Source organism: Lithobates pipiens, unplaced genomic scaffold (genome assembly GCF_037356315.1).
Source record: "Lithobates pipiens isolate NorthernLeopardFrog02 unplaced genomic scaffold, aLitPip1_a1.2 Scaffold_18, whole genome shotgun sequence".
Lineage (NCBI taxonomy): Eukaryota > Metazoa > Chordata > Amphibia > Anura > Ranidae > Lithobates > Lithobates pipiens.
Genome location: NW_027507758.1, coordinates 24,700,473 through 24,719,268, shown reverse-complemented (window position 1 = coordinate 24,719,268; position 18,796 = coordinate 24,700,473). Strand labels below are relative to the sequence as shown.

The 18,796-nt window shown below is 50.9% G+C and overlaps 1 protein-coding gene and 1 long non-coding RNA gene across 2 annotated transcripts in view; one reads left to right on the top strand and one right to left on the bottom strand.

The window, feature by feature from the left end:
• PLCB1 (phospholipase C beta 1) overlaps positions 1-18,796 on the top strand; it is a 957,098-nt gene that overhangs the window by 872,453 nt on the left and 65,849 nt on the right. Inside the window, exon 31 of the mRNA XM_077485489.1 lies at positions 2,126-2,212. Coding sequence (XP_077341615.1) covers positions 2,126-2,212 — 87 coding nt within the window. The remainder of the gene's footprint in view (positions 1-2,125; positions 2,213-18,796) is intronic.
• Positions 1-18,796, bottom strand: part of LOC143987029 (uncharacterized) — an 88,221-nt gene that overhangs the window by 17,389 nt on the left and 52,036 nt on the right. The window lies entirely within an intron of this gene.

The following is an 18,796-nucleotide window of genomic DNA, read 5'->3' as shown; positions in this document are numbered from 1 at the left end:
CAGAGGTGTAGGCCTGAAACCTGGGGCCCAACCACGTGTGTAGAGGCTTAGCCCGAGGGAAGCCGCCTGATCGTTGCCAGGGGGCATAGGAGAAGCAGTTGCCAGAAGGACAACCACTCTTGTTGCCGGAGGCAGGTGTCAATGGGATGGAGTTCTGAAGGAGTACCAGAGCAGATGCTTAACTAGCCGGGGACAGTGAAGTAAGTGGGAAAGCTTTAGTAGAGACTCATCCAGGAATACAGCGGGTAGCTGTGAGTAAACCTTGAAGGAGTACAGCAGGTAGCTGTAAGTAGAGCTTGAAGATAAGTACAGCAGGTAACTGTGAGTCAAGCCTCTGGTATCCAGTGGGTAGCTGTGAGCCCAAGGAACCCAGCGGGTAGCGTGGGTGAAGCTTGGAGAATACAGTGGGTAGCTGTGGGTGAAGCTTGAGAAGTCCAGCGGGTAGCTGGGAGCTAAGCTTGAGGATCTACAGTGGGATACTGGTGATATTGTGAGTGAAGTTGTCGCCATTGCTACAAGATACAGATCGTTGCATTCAGCTTAAAGGCCCTTTTTCTGTATTGCCTAGTTCTATTTTTAAAATCAGAAAAAGCTGCTCAATAAAATTATTAGAAAATAGTCCATAAACCCACAAACGTGCCAAAAAATTGTAGCCAAGGAATTGTTCACGGGTAATATGAAGAATATATAAAAGTCTCTGGTTAATGAACACCACAGTGCACATGTATAAACTTCAACAAGTGCCGATCACCGTAGATGTAGATTATGCTTACCAGATAGGAAGCATTTAAAGGCGATTGGCTAAACCCAGCCTGGGGCCTCTAAGCTTGCGGATGTCTACAACACAGATCGGGGCCAGGTACAGTACTGTGTCTGTCCAAAAATCTGTGCACTGTCATGAATGGCTCCGGAATGAGAGAGGGACGCAGTGACGTCACCACACCATCCGACTAGGAGGACAGGCTCCGTGTGTATGCTACAATTTTATGATTTTATTTGTATTTTTGTGTTGTCGCACTATATCGCTGCTGCTTTCTTGTGGTTTCTTTCCCTTTTTTTCCTTTACCAGTGCAGTTACACCCCTGTTTTTTTCACTAGTTCTATTTTTGTCTGCCTAGTTGCTATTGCATTTGCCTAGGGGTGTTCTATGCCATAACCCACTCTCCCACATTTCCTGTTAAGAGAAATAAAAACCTCTTTGTTCATTTTTAAAAGTGACTCCATCTTGCACTACACCCACCATGCCTAGTAACCTGCACCCTGAGGGGGAACGTCGGCTCTCCCTGGCTCTGGAGGTCACCATCGGGCCATTGGAAGTCGGAGAGACCGGCTACACGTTCTAGTGCAAAAAAATGTGCAAATCTCGGGTGACATTGTGAATCTTGTGTGAAAACAAGGGAGGGAGAGGGGACTGTTTAACTATTGGGTAGGTTGTATGGGGGAAAGAGGCCCTATCAGGTAGATTGTATAGGGAGCGAAGAGGCTTTGTCGGGTAGGTTGTATGGGGGAGAAGTGGCCTTTTCAGAGGTTGTATGAGGGAAAGAAACCCTGGCAGGTAGGTTGCATGGGGAGGGGGAGACCCTATCAGGTAGGTTGTATGAGGGGAAGAGGTCCTGTCAGATAGGTTTTATGGGGTAAAGAGGGCCTGTCAGGTAGGTTGTAATGGGGGGAAGAGGTCCTATCAGGTAGGCTGTAATGGGAGGAAGAGGCCCTATCAGGTAGGTTGTAAGGGGGGGAGAGGCCCAGTCAGGTAGTTTGTATGGCGGCAAAGACCCTGTCGGGTAGGTTGCATGGGGAAAGAGACCCTGTCAGGTAGGTTGTATGATGGGAAAGGCCCTGTCAGGTAAGTTGTATTGGGGAAGAGACCCTGTCAGGTAGGTTGTATGGGGTGGAAGAGGCCCTGTCAAGTAGGCTATATGGGGGAAAGAGGCCCTGTCAGGTAGGCTATATGGGGGATATAATCCCTGTCAGGCATGCTGTTCGGGGGCCTCGTGATTTCTCATGGCGTCCCTGAATGGACCCATAAGTGTACGACAGTTAATTGTTTCCGCCTAATATTTCTTTTTCTAAGACTATGAAGTAGACAAAGCTTTTCTGACTACCGTATTTTCTGTTCTTTTTCCAGTTAGAAGATGCTCAGAGCAAAAGGCAAGAAAAGCTCATAGAAAAACACAAGGAGATCCGTCAGCAGATTCTGGATGAAAAGCCCAAGGTAACGTGTCCTGTTTCTTCAGCTGTTCTCTAGGATATATTTAGCTTGAAGTGGACAGAATGTAAAATATGCATCTTTTTTCTGAGCTAAATGCACTTCAGCATTCTGAAGTATCCATTGATAAAAATAACTCCAAACAATGCCGGCTTTTAAGCCATATTGCTGAGCCAGCAAGATACGTGAACTCTATAAGAAGTAGTTGTACCCCATGATCCCTGTGTGCCAATCTGGGGAACATATCTCTTCTCTGTTCTCGGAGTATGGAGCCGGTTTATGTTCTTGATCAGGTTCAGTGGGCTCAGACTCTCCAGGCTTCTTATATCTCTTGCCAAATGTATCGGTGTCTTCTCCCCATCCCAGTTCTGAGCTCTTCTAGGCCACCTTGAAGTCTTACACCTACTGAATGTTCCCATTTTCCATCATGCAAATAACTGAAAAGCCCAGCAAGTAGAAGAAACCTCATGGTCACTGCTGAGTCAACGCAATCACTGAAAAGCTGTTAACGTGTATCTATGGTCAAAATATCAATTCATACATTTGTTTCCACATTGTATTTCAATTATTTCTCACCTACTTCTATTAACTTGAACAATGTTGAAGTTTGTAAACTTACTTTGCGAATTGTGAAGGAGATTTTTTTAAAGTAAGTTTATATTGGATTGTTAAAAATAAGGATAATGTGTATTGTTATTACAATGCTAATGTTATAAAAAGTGTATGCTGTGACCATAGATCCCCCTTAAATGATTTAACCTGCTGACACCAAGAGCTGGCCCTTAAGTGTGGACTGTGATGCCTGAAGCCCATAGGAGGGCTCCTAATTTATGCGGCAATGTGCTGACATCATTGGGAACCCATCCTACTAGACATGTGCATTCGTTTTCGTCCGAATGCATTTTCATCCGAATTTCAGGTATTTTCATTTTCGTTTTGACAAACGATAACGAAAAGTGCAGAATTCGAAAAACGAAAGATCCGGCATAAATGCTTTATTTTCGTTTTCTTTGTTACAACAGTTCAATATAGAATAGGAGATTCGACGTGACTCTGACAATAACAATCTGTGTCTATTGAACCTGTGGTCTAACCTTACCTCTATTAGTCCAAGATTATATAGAGAAAATATTCGACAGAGAGAAAAGATTCTAAAGTGCTAATTTTAAAGACCAATATGCAAGTTACTGTCCTAAAAAGTGTTTGGAGACCTGGGTCCTGCCCCAGGGGACATGGATCAATGCAAAAAGTTTTAAAAACAGACATTTTTTCGGGAGCACCTTCAGGTCTGGTATGGATATTAAGGGGAACCCCTGCGTCAAATTAAAAAAAATTGACGTGGGGGTCCCCCTAAAAATCCATACCAGACCCTTTATCCAAGCATGCAACCTGGCAGGCCGCAGGAAAAGAGGGCGGAACGAAAGAGCGCCCCCCCCCTGAACCGTACCAGGCCACATGCCCTCAACATTGGGAGGATGCTTTGGGGTCCCCCCCAAAGCACCATGTCCCCATGTTGATGTGAAGAAGGGCCTCATCCCCACAACCCTGGCCGGTGGTTGTGGGGGTCTGCGGGCGGGGGACTTATCAGAATCTGGAAGCCCCCTTTAACAAGGAGACCCCCAGATCCGGGCCCCCCCCTGTTTGAAATGGTAAGGGGGTACAAGAGTACCCCTACCATTTCACAAAGAAAGTGTAAAAAAATTGTTAAATAAGACAAACACACTTTTGAAAAAGTCCTTTATTAAAAATAAAAAAAAATAAAAAAAGATTCCAGCGGTGGTAATCCACTCTTGCTATCCAGCGATGGATGATCATCTCTCCGGGGTCCAGTGATGGCTGATCTGATCCAGCGCAGCGAATCCATCCATCTTCTGTCTCCATGGAGGAGACACTGCGGGATCCCGGCAGCCTGACGTTTCTTATATGCGGAGGGCGGGCCACCTGGCCCCGCCCCCTCTGACGCAAATGGGGAAGCCGGGCTTCCCCAATGACGTGTGGGTGACCCCGCCCCCCTCTGATGTAACGGTGTCAGCAGCTACAAAGAGCAGGTGACTAACAATCACAGGCTCTCTGCACAGCCCCTCCAGCGCTCATTGGAGTTCTGGGCTGTGGAGGTGATGGGATTGGCTGGCTCATCTTCTCAGCGGCTCGCTGAGAGGATGAGCCAGCTGTTGGTCCATATGGTCGTGATCTTTTCAGAGCCTGGCTTGGCTCTGTGATGTCAGCTGACCAGCAGGGTCATCTTTAATGCGAGGCAAACCCTTGAACTCTGTACGTAGCGCACCCTTGAACTCTGTACATAGCACACCCCTCAACCCTGCACTCTGTAGGTAACGCACCCTCCAGCCATGCACTCTGTACATAGCTCACCTCTCAATCCTGCACTCCATACAAAGCGCACCCCTCAATCCTGTACTCTATAGTAGTAGGCAGCATAACTAGTCATTTATTTCTGGGAGACTCTACTCAGGGACACTGCTCACATTGGACTCTGTTCCTACCTGCACTCAATTAACCTTCATAGTTGTGTGTGCTCTGCTCTGCTCATTGCTAATAGCAAGTTCTAGGAGTTTTCTGTCTGTTGGTTGGTCCCTCCTCAACTCCCTAGTCCATGGGGTGCAGGCAGTGGGGAGATGATGTGCTGTAACCTCTAGAAACCAATAAGTGGTAATGATGCACAGTAACCTCTATCAACCAATCGGTGAGCGGTAATATTGTGCAGTAACCTATAGCAAACAACGAGTGGGCAGTAAGCACGTAACCTCTAGCAACCAATCAGTGAGCAGTAAGGATGTGCAGTACCTTATAGCAACCAATCAGAAAGCAGATACGATGTGCTGTAACCTAGCAACTAATCAGTGAGTCGTAATGTATGTTGTAACCTCTAGTATCTAGTCAGTGAGCGGTAATGATATGTTGTAGCCTCTGGCAACTAATCGCAATCGCTGCCTGATCTGCTACAGAAAACAGATTTTGACTCTGACTGCAATTATTGTATGTTTCAGAGCAGGGGGAGGGGGGAAGCTGGGGGGCATACTAGTTTATGCATACTAGCTCATTATGCCTTTGCCTTGCAGGGTGTATTTTTTTTTTAAAGAGGCTTTACTTCCTCTTTAATACTACACTATTATCATTATCTACCAAATGCTATATACATTTGGACAGTCTAAGCCTTTGTACACAGGGTCGGAGATTCCGACTACCAAATCCGTCTGAGTAATTCCGACGGATTAAAGCGGAGGTCCACCCTAAAGTGGACCTTCCACTCATTGGAACACTCCCCCCCTCCAGCACCACAATTGCCACCTTTCAGGGGGGAGGGGGGTGCAAGTACCTGTACAGTACAGGTATCTTCACCCACTTCCGGCGTAGATTCTGCAGAAGGTACGCCCCTTTTCGCAGAATCTACACCCCTTTCCGAAGGTCCCCCGCTGCCTGCTGGGAAACACACGGATCCCAGAGACAGCGGGGACCATCCTTATTGCGCAGCGCGACTCGCGCATGCGCAGTAGGGAACCGGAAAATGAAGCCGAAAGGCTCCACTTCCTGATTCCCATACCCAAGATGGCGGCGGCAGCAGCACCCGAGAGACGATCGAGAGATCGGCTTCGGGTGCCGACATCGCGGGCGCGCTGGGCGGGTAAGTGTCATTATTTTAAAAGTCAGCAGCTGCAGTATTTGTAGCTGCTGGTTTTAAAAAAAAAAAAACGGCGGACTCCCGCTTTAATTCCGGAAGAGGTCCGGAAGTGATGTTGCATACACACGGTCGGACTAAGTTGTCGGAAAATCCCATTGTACATAACGTGATGACGTTATTTCGTTAGACGGGACTACGTTCAGGCTAGTAGCCAATAGCTTTGGTCTAGGAATTTGATCTGAGCATGCGTGGCACTTTGTCCGTCGGAGTAGGCTACACTTGATCGGCAAGTTGGAAAACTTGGTCTGTCGGAAACAGTCCGATGCAGACCACACACAGTCGGAATATCCGACAAAGCGGTCCGATAGGACACATTCCGTTGGAATCTCCGACCGTGTGTACAAGGGCTAACACTTTAGTGTATTACTTCAGTACACTAGATACTAGAAGGTCAAAGGTGATGTGCAAGGGAGTGTTTTTGTAGGGCAATAGCCCACATCAGCCAGGCAAAGTTCACTTTAGTGGTATCCGATCCCTTTAAGATGGATTCTGATTGCTATGGGTTTCTGATCTTTGCCTTAATACATAATCAGTTCAGTCATGCCTCTGCCTCTCTTAGGCCGCGTACACACGAGAGGATTGTCCGTCCAACTAAGTCCGTCAGACAATCCGACAGACAGTCCGTCCTACTTTCGAATGAACGGACTTGACCACACACGATGAACAGACAGTCCGCTGAAAGCTTGCGCAATGACGTGTACAGCACGTACGACGGGACTAGAAATACGATGTCCAATACACTGCAATGCAACCTTCGGCCGTGTAAATCCTTTCTGAGCATGCGCCATACTTAGTCCGTCCAACTAGCCTACCCACGAGCGGACTGTCCGCTGAAACCAAAGTTGGACGGACAATATTACGGAAATTCCGAAATACTTAGTCCGCCAGACTGTCCGCTGAAAAAGTCCGCTGAAGCCCACACACCAAGCGGACTGTCCGCTGAAACACGTTTCAGCGGACTAAGTTGGACGGACAATACTCTCGTGTGTACGCGGCCTTACTCTGTAAAGATAATAACTATAGCAAGGTATACAAAATGGCGGACCGCAGTCCGAACCTGGCCGCCGCTATCATCCTCACAGTTGGCGGGGCTGGGGGGTGCTGCCTATTGGAGCAAAGGGCAGGAGTCTTTTTCATATGAACAAGCTGGTAAGTAAGTTGGGCAGCTCCTGCCCGCCGTCCCGATATGCCGCACCTCCCGCCCCTGCTCGCTATGAGGATGATACCGGTGGCCGGGCGGGAGAACCAAGAGGGGGAGAACACCCAGCAGCTGTGTGCCTCTACCTTAGTAGGACTGTGCAAAGGAGCCTGCACGATAATGTTTAAAGGGGGTAATGTGATGTAAAGGGGCATGCTGATGTAAAGGGGGCACAGTAATGTAAAGGTGGACACTGTGATGCTTAAAGAGGGCACTGTGATGCATAAACGGGGCACTGTGATGCATAAATGGGGCACATTGATTTGTAAAGGAGGCACATTGATTTGTAAAGGGGGCACATTGATTTGTAAAGGAGGCACATTGATTTGTAAAGGGGGCACTGTGATGCGTAAAGGGGGCACTGTGATGCGTAAAGGGGGCACTGTGATGCGTAAATGGGGCACTGTGATGCGTAAATGGGGCACTGTGATACGTAAAGGGGGCATAAAGGCTGCTAATGCTCAATGGTTGATTGATCATGCACCAGTTTGTGGAAAGACCACCAATACAACTTTCAATTAACCACAATCGTAAGCGGTCGCGTCTACAAAGTTAGTGGACAACGCGATTTTTTACTATGTGCCTTTCTCGCCTGTAGTTATTCATTTCAATAATTCTACTGAAAATTATTTTGTAGGAGGTTGGTAACAAAATAATTTTCTCCTTATGATGAATATGCTAGGTACACCACTTATTCTTTTCTTTAAAAGTTTACTCAATGCAGTGATCATTCTAATGTACTATAAGCTATAGGTATACTCAGGGCTTTTTTTTTTCTTAGAGAATAGGTGCAGCAACACCCATTTTCAGAGTCACCCCTTGTCTCCGCCCTCTACCCACCTCCGAGCACCATCCCTTGGTTCCAACCCCTACCCAACTCCCCCTACCGTCCCTTTTAGAGAATGCAGAACCAAGTAACATTTGTAGTAATTTGTATGGAATTTGTCAATGATAAGAAGAAAAGCAGTAAAATAGACCCCCCCCCCCCCCCCCCCATCAACAAAATATCCCCTCAGCAATAATGGATTGCTTGCAACAATATATTACCCCCCCTCCTCCCCCCAGCAACAGTAGACACCCAGCAGCAACAACAAATATTCCTGCAGCCAGGATCAATAGACCTTCCAGCAGCCAGCAACACTAGACCCCTCCCTCAACAGTAGATCCCACTGAAAAAATAGATCCCCTCCAGCAACAATGGATCCCCCAGCAGCCTGTATCCACAGACCCTGCAGCACACCCCAACACCCCTTGCCATTACATACATTCAGTGCTGGAGGTGCCGGAATTGTGTCGTACCCCCCCCCCCCCCCCCGCACAATCCTGCTGAAAAAAAGCCCTGGGTATACTGCCTTTCAGCAAGGGTTCTCTTGAAAAGCTGAAAATAGTTCAAGGGTTCATCAGGAGTTAAGAGAAAAGCTGCTGCAGGTGGTAGTTACCAGAAGCTTAGCCTTCCTAATAATCAGCTAGGGTTTCTTAAAGTATTCATATATGCTGCTTTAATTTATTCTACGCTCTATACAGTGCCTTGCAAAAGTATTCACCCCCATGGCATTTTGGGTGTTTTGTTGCCTCACAACCTGGAATTAACATGGATTGTTTGAGGATTTGCATCATTTAATTTACAGAACATGCCCACAACTTTGAAGCAGTTTTTTTGTCTGACCACTGATTTTCTGTTGGATTGAGGTCTGGGCTTTGACTAGGCCATTCCAACACATTCACATGTTTCCCCTTAAACCACTCAAGTGTTGCTTTAGCGGTGTGTTTGGGGTCATTGTCCTGCTGGAAGGTGAGCCTCCGTCCTAGCCTCAAATCACACACAGAGTGGTACAGGTTTTTCTCCAGAATATCCCTGTATTTAGCACCATCCATCTTTCCCCCAACTCTGACCAGTTTCCCAATCCCGACTGCTGAAAAACATACCCACAGCATGATGCTGCCACCACCATGTTTCACAGTGGGGATGGTGTTCTTTGGGTGATGTGATGTGTTGGATTTGCGCCAGACATAGCGTTTTCTTTGATGGCCAAAAAGTTCAGTTTTATTCTCATTAGACCAGAGCACCTTCCGCCATACCGTTTGGGAGTCTCCCACATGCTTTTTCGCAGACTCAAAACGTGCCATTTTGGTTTTTACTGAAAGTAATGTCTTTCTTCTGGCCACTCTGCCATAAAGCCCAACTCTGTGGAGCGTACGGCTTATTGTCGTCCTTTGTACAGACACTCCAGTCTCTGCTGTGGAACTCTGCAGCTCCTCCAGGGTTACCTTAGGTCTCTGTGACGCCTCTCTGATTAATGCCCTCCTTGCCCGGTCCGTGAGTTTTGGTGTGCGGCCGTGTCTTGGCAGGTTTTCTGTTGTGCCGTGTTCTTTCCATTTGGTTGTGATAGATTTCATGGTGCTCCTAGGGATCATCAAAGATTTGGATATTTTTTTGTAACCTAACCCTGACTTGTCCTTCTCAACAACATTGTCCCTTACTTGTTTGGAGAGTTCCTTGGTCTTCATGGCAGTGTTTGGTTAGTGGTGCCTCTTGCTTAGGTGTTGCAGCCTCTGGGGCCTTTCAAAAAGGTGTGTATATGTAATGACAGATCATGTGAGACTTAGATTGCACACGGGTGGACATCATTTCACTAATTATGTGACTTCTGGTGCCGCGTACACACAACCAGACTTTTTCGAGGGACTAGGTCCGTCTGACTTTCGGTGGAGTTCTGACGGACTTTCTGAATGAACAGACTTGGCCACACACAGTCACACAAAAGTCCGACGGATTCGAACGGGATGACGTACGACCGCACTAGTCTAGACTAATAAGGAAGTTCATAGCCAGTAGCCAGTAGCTGCCCTTGCGTCGGTTTTTGTCCGTCGGACTAGCATACACACGAACGGATTTCTCGGTAGGAACTGGGTCTGGTGGAGTTCCTGTGAAAAAATGTAAAACATGTTCTATTTCTAAAGTCTGCCACATTTTTTGGCAAGCAAAGGTCCGATGGAGCCCACACAAGATTGAATTGTCCGACGGACTCGTTCTGTCGGACCTTTGCTGTCAAAAAGTCCGGTTGTGTGTACGTGGCATGAAAGTAATTGGTTGCACCAGAGCTTTTTATGGGCTTCATAAAACAGGGGGTGAATACATCCGCACAGAGGCGTAACTAGAACCTTCAGGGCCCCGGTGCAAGAAATCATGGAGGGCCCCTCTGACCTCCAGCCAGGGTCCTTTCCACTGATCCCGGGGGCAGCAGGACCTGGATAGGAGGGGTAACAAATCCCCTCCATTTTTCCACCTGCAGCCACTGAATGCCTATCAGAGGGAGAGAAGGAGAAGCAGACTTTTAATGGCTGCAGGAGAAAAATGAAGGGGATTTGTTCCTCTAAATGCCCCCTTATCCAGGGGTTCAGGGGCAACATGTGCGCTATTGCAATTGTGCCCCTGGGATGAGTGGCAGCGGTGGGGGATGGGATCAGTGGCAGCAGTGTGGTCGGGGAGGGATAGGATCAGTGGCATTGGTGGTGGTGGTGTGGGATGGTATGAGTGGCAGCAGTGAGGAAGAGATTGGATCAGTGGCAGTGGTGGTGGGGTGGGATCAGTGGCAGCAGTGATGGTTGGGTGGGGATGGGATCAGTGGCAGCGGTGGTGGTGGGGGGTGGGATGATTGCCAGCTGTGAGGGGGGATTGGATCAGTGGCAAGGGTTGTGGTTGGAGGATGGGATCAGTGGTAGGGGGGATTGAATGGGATGAGTGGCAGAGGTGGTGGGGGGAATCAAATTAGTGGCAAAGGTGATGGTTGGAGGGGGATGGGATAAGTGGCAGCGGTGGGGGGCATTGGATGAAATGAGTGGCAGCAGTGGTTGGAGGATGGGATCCATGGCAAGGCTGGTAAATGGGGGGTGGGATGGGATGAGTGGTGGGGAGGGCAGTGGCAGCAGTGGTGTGGGGGTTTCAGTGGTGGTGGTGTGGGGGTATCGGTGGCAGTGGTGGTGGTGTGGGGGGTATCAGTGGCAGTAGCGGTGGTGGTGGTGAGGGGGGTATCAGTGGCAGTAGTGGTGGTGTGGGGGGGTATCATTGGCAGTAGTGGTGGTGTGGGGGGTATCATTGGCAGTAGTGGTGGTGTGGGGGGTATCAGTGGCAGTAGTGGTGGTGGTGTGGGGGGTATCAGTGGCAGTAGTGGTGGTGGTGTGGGGGGTATCAGTGGCAGTAGTGGTGGTGGTGTGGGGGGTATCAGTGGCGGTGGTGTGGGGGGGTATCAGTGGCGGTAGTGGTGGTGGTGTGGGGGGGTATCAGTGGCGGTAGTGGTGGTGGTGTGGGGGGTATCAGTGGCGGTAGTGGTGGTGGTGTGGGGGGGTATCAGTGGCGGTAGTGGTGGTGGTGTGGGGGGTATCAGTGGCGGTAGTGGTGGTGGTGTGGGGGGGTATCAGTGGCGGTAGTGGTGGTGGTGTGGGGGGGTATCAGTGGCGGTAGTGGTGGTGGTGTGGGGGGGTATCAGTGGCGGTAGTGGTGGTGGTGTGGGGGGGTATCAGTGGCGGTAGTGGTGCTGGTGTGGGGGGTATCAGTGGCGGTAGTGGTGGTGGTGTGGGGGGTATCAGTGGCGGTAGTGGTGGTGTGGGGGGTATCAGTGGCGGTAGTGGTGGTGTGGGAGGTATCAGTGGCGGTAGTGGTGGTGTGGGAGGTATCAGTGGCAGTAGTGGTGGTGTGGGAGGTATCAGTGGCAGTAGTGGTGGTGAGTGAGGGGGTATCAGTGACAGTGGTGGTGTGGGAGGTATCAGTGGCAGTAGTGGTGGTGAGTGAGGGGGGTATCAATGACAGTAGTGGTGATGGCGGTGTGGGGGGTATCAGTGGCAATAGTGGTGGTGGTGTGGGGGGTATCAGTGGCAGTAGTGGTGGTGAGTGAGGGGTGTATCAGTGGCAGTAGTGATGGTGAGTGAGGGGGGTATCAGTGGCAGTAGTGGTGGTGGTGAGTGAGGGGGTATCAGTGACAGTAGTGGTGATGGCGGTGTGGGGGGGTATCAGTGGCAATAGTGGTGGTGGTGTGGGGGGGGGGGTATCAGTGGCAGTAGTGGTGGTGGTGGTGAGTGAGAGGGTATCAGTGGCAGTAGTGGTGGTGGTGAGTGAGGGGGGTATCAGTGGCAGTAGTGGTGGTGGTGATGAGTGAGAGGGTATCAGTGGCAGTGGTGGTGGTGAGTGAGGGGGGTATCAGTGGCAGTAGTGGTGGTGGTGAGTGAGGGGGGTATCCGTGACAGTAGTGGTGATGGCGGTGTGGGGGGTATCAGTGGCAATAGTGGTGGTGGTTATCAGTGGCAGTGGTGGTGGTGAGTGAGGGGGGTATCGGTGGCAGTGGTGGTGGTGAGTGAGGGGGTATCAGTGGCAGTGGTGGTGGTGGTGAGGGGGGTAGCAGTGGTGGTGGTGAGTGAGGGGGGTAGCAGTAGTGGTGGTGAGTGAGGGGGGTAGCAGTGGCAGTAGTGGTGGTGAGTGAGGGGGGTATCAGTGACAGTGGTGGTGGTGAGTGAGGGGGGTATCAGTGGCAGTAGTGGTTGTGAGTGAGGGGGGTATCAGTGACAGTAGTGGTTATGGCGGTGTGGGGGGTATCAGTGGCAGTAGTGGTGGTGGTGGTGTGTGTGGGGGGTATAAGTGCAGTGGTGGGGTTGTGTGTGGGGGGTATAAGTGCAGTGGTGGTGTGGGGGGTATCAGTGGCGGTAGTGGTGGTGTGGGGGGTATCAGTGGCAGTTGTGGTGGTGTGGGAGGTATCAGTGGCAGTAGTGGTGGTGAGTGAGGGGGTATCAGTGACAGTGGTGGTGTGGGAGGTATCAGTGGCAGTAGTGGTGGTGAGTGAGGGGGTATCAATGACAGTAGTGGTGATGGCGGTGTGGGGGGTATCAGTGGCAATAGTGGTGGTGGTGTGTGGGTATCAGTGGCAGTAGTGGTGGTGGTGGTGAGTGAGGGGGGTATAAGTGGCAGTAGTGGTGGTGGTGGTGAGTGAGAGGGTATCAGTGGTGGTGGTGAGTGAGGGGGGTATCAGTGGCAGTAGTGGTGGTGGTGGTGAGTGAGTGAGTGAGGGGGGTATCAGTGACAGTAGTGGTGATGGCGGTGTGGGGGGTATCAGTGGCAATAGTGGTGGTGGTGAGTGAGGGGGGTATCAGTGGCGGTGGTGGTGGTGGTGAGTGAGGGGGGTAGCAGTGGTGGTGGTGAGTGAGGGGGGTAGCAGTGGTGGTGGTGAGTGAGGGGGGTAGCAGTGGTGGTGGTGAGTGAGGGGGGTAGCAGTGGTGGTGGTGAGTGAGGGGGGTAGCAGTGGTGGTGGTGAGTGAGGGGGGTAGCAGTGGCAGTAGTGGTGGTGAGTGAGGGGGGTATCAGTGACAGTGGTGGTGGTGGCGGTGAGTGAGGGGGGTATCAGTGGCAGTAGTGGTTGTGAGTGAGGGGGGTATCAGTGACAGTAGTGGTGATGGCGGTGTGGGGGGGTATCAGTGGCAGTAGTGGTGGTGTGTGTGGGGGGTATAAGTGCAGTGGTGGGGGTGTGTGTGGGGGGGTATAAGTGCAGTGGTGGTGGTGTGTGGGGGGGGGGGTATAAGTGCAGTGGTGGTGGTGGTGGTGTGGGGGGTATCAGTGGCGGTAGTGGTGGTGGTGTGGGGGGTATCAGTGGCGGTAGTGGTGGTGTGGGGGGTATCAGTGGCGGTAGTGGTGGTGTGGGAGGTATCAGTGGCGGTAGTGGTGGTGTGGGAGGTATCAGTGGCAGTAGTGGTGGTGTGGGAGGTATCAGTGGCAGTAGTGGTGGTGAGTGAGGGGGTATCAGTGACAGTGGTGGTGTGGGAGGTATCAGTGGCAGTAGTGGTGGTGAGTGAGGGGGGTATCAATGACAGTAGTGGTGATGGCGGTGTGGGGGGTATCAGTGGCAATAGTGGTGGTGGTGTGGGGGGTATCAGTGGCAGTAGTGGTGGTGAGTGAGGGGTGTATCAGTGGCAGTAGTGATGGTGAGTGAGGGGGGTATCAGTGGCAGTAGTGGTGGTGGTGAGTGAGGGGGTATCAGTGACAGTAGTGGTGATGGCGGTGTGGGGGGGTATCAGTGGCAATAGTGGTGGTGGTGTGGGGGGGGGGGGTATCAGTGGCAGTAGTGGTGGTGGTGGTGAGTGAGAGGGTATCAGTGGCAGTAGTGGTGGTGGTGAGTGAGGGGGGTATCAGTGGCAGTAGTGGTGGTGGTGATGAGTGAGAGGGTATCAGTGGCAGTGGTGGTGGTGAGTGAGGGGGGTATCAGTGGCAGTAGTGGTGGTGGTGAGTGAGGGGGGTATCCGTGACAGTAGTGGTGATGGCGGTGTGGGGGGTATCAGTGGCAATAGTGGTGGTGGTTATCAGTGGCAGTGGTGGTGGTGAGTGAGGGGGGTATCGGTGGCAGTGGTGGTGGTGAGTGAGGGGGTATCAGTGGCAGTGGTGGTGGTGGTGAGGGGGGTAGCAGTGGTGGTGGTGAGTGAGGGGGGTAGCAGTAGTGGTGGTGAGTGAGGGGGGTAGCAGTGGCAGTAGTGGTGGTGAGTGAGGGGGGTATCAGTGACAGTGGTGGTGGTGAGTGAGGGGGGTATCAGTGGCAGTAGTGGTTGTGAGTGAGGGGGGTATCAGTGACAGTAGTGGTTATGGCGGTGTGGGGGGTATCAGTGGCAGTAGTGGTGGTGGTGGTGTGTGTGGGGGGTATAAGTGCAGTGGTGGGGTTGTGTGTGGGGGGTATAAGTGCAGTGGTGGTGTGGGGGGTATCAGTGGCGGTAGTGGTGGTGTGGGGGGTATCAGTGGCAGTTGTGGTGGTGTGGGAGGTATCAGTGGCAGTAGTGGTGGTGAGTGAGGGGGTATCAGTGACAGTGGTGGTGTGGGAGGTATCAGTGGCAGTAGTGGTGGTGAGTGAGGGGGTATCAATGACAGTAGTGGTGATGGCGGTGTGGGGGGTATCAGTGGCAATAGTGGTGGTGGTGTGTGGGTATCAGTGGCAGTAGTGGTGGTGGTGGTGAGTGAGGGGGGTATAAGTGGCAGTAGTGGTGGTGGTGGTGAGTGAGAGGGTATCAGTGGTGGTGGTGAGTGAGGGGGGTATCAGTGGCAGTAGTGGTGGTGGTGGTGAGTGAGTGAGTGAGGGGGGTATCAGTGACAGTAGTGGTGATGGCGGTGTGGGGGGTATCAGTGGCAATAGTGGTGGTGGTGAGTGAGGGGGTATCAGTGGCGGTGGTGGTGGTGGTGAGTGAGGGGGGTAGCAGTGGTGGTGGTGAGTGAGGGGGGTAGCAGTGGTGGTGGTGAGTGAGGGGGGTAGCAGTGGTGGTGGTGAGTGAGGGGGGTAGCAGTGGTGGTGGTGAGTGAGGGGGGTAGCAGTGGTGGTGGTGAGTGAGGGGGGTAGCAGTGGCAGTAGTGGTGGTGAGTGAGGGGGGTATCAGTGACAGTGGTGGTGGTGGCGGTGAGTGAGGGGGGTATCAGTGGCAGTAGTGGTTGTGAGTGAGGGGGGTATCAGTGACAGTAGTGGTGATGGCGGTGTGGGGGGGTATCAGTGGCAGTAGTGGTGGTGTGTGTGGGGGGTATAAGTGCAGTGGTGGGGGTGTGTGTGGGGGGGTATAAGTGCAGTGGTGGTGGTGTGTGTGGGGGGGGGGGGGGTATAAGTGCAGTGGTGGTGGTGTGTGTGTGGGGGGGGTATAAGTGCAGTGGTGGTGGTGTGTTTGGGGGGGGTATAAGTGCAGTGGTGGTGGTGTGTTTGGGGGGGGGGGGTATAAGTGCAGTGGTGGTGGTGTGTGTGTGTGTGGGGGGGTATAAGTGCAGTGGTGGTGGTGTGTTTGGGGGGGTATAAGTGCAGTGGTGGTGGTGTGTTTGGGGGGTATAAGTGCAGTGGTGGTGGTGGTGTGTGTGTGGGGGGTATAAGTGCAGTGGTGGTGGTGTGTGTGGGGGGGGTATAAGTGCAGTGGTGGTGGTGTGTGTGTGTGGGGGGGTATAATTGCAGTGGTGGTGGTGTGTGTGTGTATGTGTGGGGGGTATAAGTGCAATGGTGGTGTGTGTGTGTGTGTGTGGGGGGGGGGTATAAGTGCAGTGGTGGTGGAGGGTATAAGTGCAGTGGTGGTGGAGGGTATAAGTGCAGTGGTGGTGGTGTGTTTGGGGGGGGGGGGGTATAAGTGCAGTGGTGGTGGTGTGTGTGTGTGTGGGGGGGTATAAGTGCAGTGGTGGTGGTGTGTTTGGGGGGGTATAAGTGCAGTGGTGGTGGTGTGTTTGGGGGGGTATAAGTGCAGTGGTGGTGTGTGTGTGGGGGGTATAAGTGCAGTGGTGGTGGTGTGTGTGTGGGGGGTATAAGTGCAGTGGTGGTGGTGTGTGTGTGTGGGGGGGTATAATTGCAGTGGTGGTGGTGTGTGTGTGTGGGGGGTATAAGTGCAGTGGTGGTGGTGTGTTTGGGGGGGTATAAGTGCAGTGGTGGTGTGTGTGTGTGGGGGGTATAAGTGCAGTGGTGGTGGTGTGTGTGTGGGGGGTATAAGTGCAGTGGTGGTGGTGTGTGTGTGTGGGGGGTATAATTGCAGTGGTGGTGGTGTGTGTGTGTATGTGTGGGGGGGTATAAGTGCAATGGTGGTGTGTGTGTGTGTGTGTGGGGGGGGTATAAGTGCAGTGGTGGTGGAGGGTATAAGTGCAGTGGTGGTGGAGGGTATAAGTGCAGTGGTGGTGGTGTGTGTGGGGAATCAGTGGCAGTGTTGATATTGAGAGATGGTGCTACTCACTTCCAGATCACTGGGTTCCCCCTCCTTGCTGTGAGTACGCTCGAGTGCAGGCGGAGCCGGAGAAGATGGGCGGGGACTGTGCCCGTGAGAGCACTGCAGGCGGAGCCGGAGAAGATGGGCGGGGACTGTGCCCGTGAGAGCACTGCAGGCGGAGCCAGAGAAGATGGGCGGGGACTGTGCCCATGAGAGCACTGCAGGCGGAGCCGGAGAAGATGGGCGGGGACTGTGCTCCGGAGAGCACTGCAGGCGAAGCTGGAGAAGATGGGCGGGGACTGTGCCCGTGAATGCGGGAGGAGAGGGTGGGTGGAGCAGCTGGGGAGAATGGGCGGAGCAGACGGAGAGGATGGGCGGAGCAGAGGCAGACTCCCCGTAAATGACTAGATATAGATCTGGGGCAGCGGCGGGCCCCCTACAGTGGCGGAACTCAGGGGCCCAGTTGCAAGTGCGACTGGTGCGACCCTGATAATTCCGCCACTGCATCCGCACATGCAAATTATGAGTTTTTTATTTCTGAAAAATAGTTTTATGTATATATTTTTCAAATTTTACTTCACCAAATTAGAATATTGTGTTCTGATCCATCACATATAATTCAGATTAAAAAAAAAAAAAAAAACATTGAATTAAAGGCTGTAATGTAACAAAATAGGTAAAAAGCCCATGGGGGGTGAATACTTTTGCAAGGCACTGTATGCTTTTTAATTAGTAACTATACTGCGCTCTATAATGAGATAATGAAAAAATGTAAATATGGATTCTTTAAGAATTCCAATATGCACAGTTTGTTGGCTACAAACCTTTTATAAAATATCTGTAACCCCCCCTTCTCTAACACAATACTTACTCATACCCCAGGTCTATAGTTGTCAAACATGCAATGGCTGCCATCGAGGGCCTCCTCTTCTTTCAGCAGACGTTCATTAAAAATTATAATTTGTTCTTCATTTAAACCATAGTTCTTTAAGGCAAGTAAAAAAAATAAAAATAAAAATAAGATCTATTTGACCTAGCTAATATCGTTCCCCTTCCTCACACCATTTTCAATTATGTCTCCTGACATATGACTCGGGAGGCACAGACTATATTGAGTCTGTTGCTGTGATCTATGGCCAGAGCTACTCTGCTGTGTTAAACCAAATGAACTCTTCTACAGTCAGAGGAAATTTATATTAGAAATCGGGGAAAAAGCTCTGAGTAGAGGCAATGTGCTACACCAACTGAATCATTTATATACTAGACAATAATATTTGTTTAACACAGCAGAGTAGCTCTGGCCATAGATACAGCAACAGATCAATATAGTCTGTGCTCCCATCATTTTTATATAATAATTTTATTTAATATGTTATATATAATTCTAAATATATATATATTATTATATTATTTTTATTTTTTTATAGAATATAATCATTTTACAGATTATATATTTACTATATTATATATATTGTTATCTATCTGATGTGTGGCGGGGAGGGTAGACATTGCTTTTTTTTTTTTAAAGGCATGCAATAAAAAGGAAAAGCTATGAACAGAGGGCCGTGTGGTTGCTACACCAACTGCTGATTTTATGTACAAACGATGTACTTTGGAGAAAATAATTATTTGATCCCCTGCAGATTTTTTAAGTTTGCCCCCTAAGGCCCCTTTCGCACATGCGGACATTATGTCCGTATTTCATCCATCCGTTTGTGGATGAAATACGGACATACATGCATCCCTATGGGATAGCGGGTGTCTGAGGATGAACATCCGCAGACACCCGATTTCCTCCGCCTCCGCTATTGTCCGATTCTGCAGACGGAGGAAAATCCTATTTTTCTATCCGTCTGCAGAGCGGATCGGATGAACACGGACAGACGGTCCGTGCTCATCCGATCCCCCATGAAGGAGAATGGAGAGCTGACAGGGCGGTCCCTGCACAGTGTGCGGAGACCGCCCTGTTCGCCGCCGGCTCAGCGGGGACAATGGAGCGATCCCCCGCTGAGCG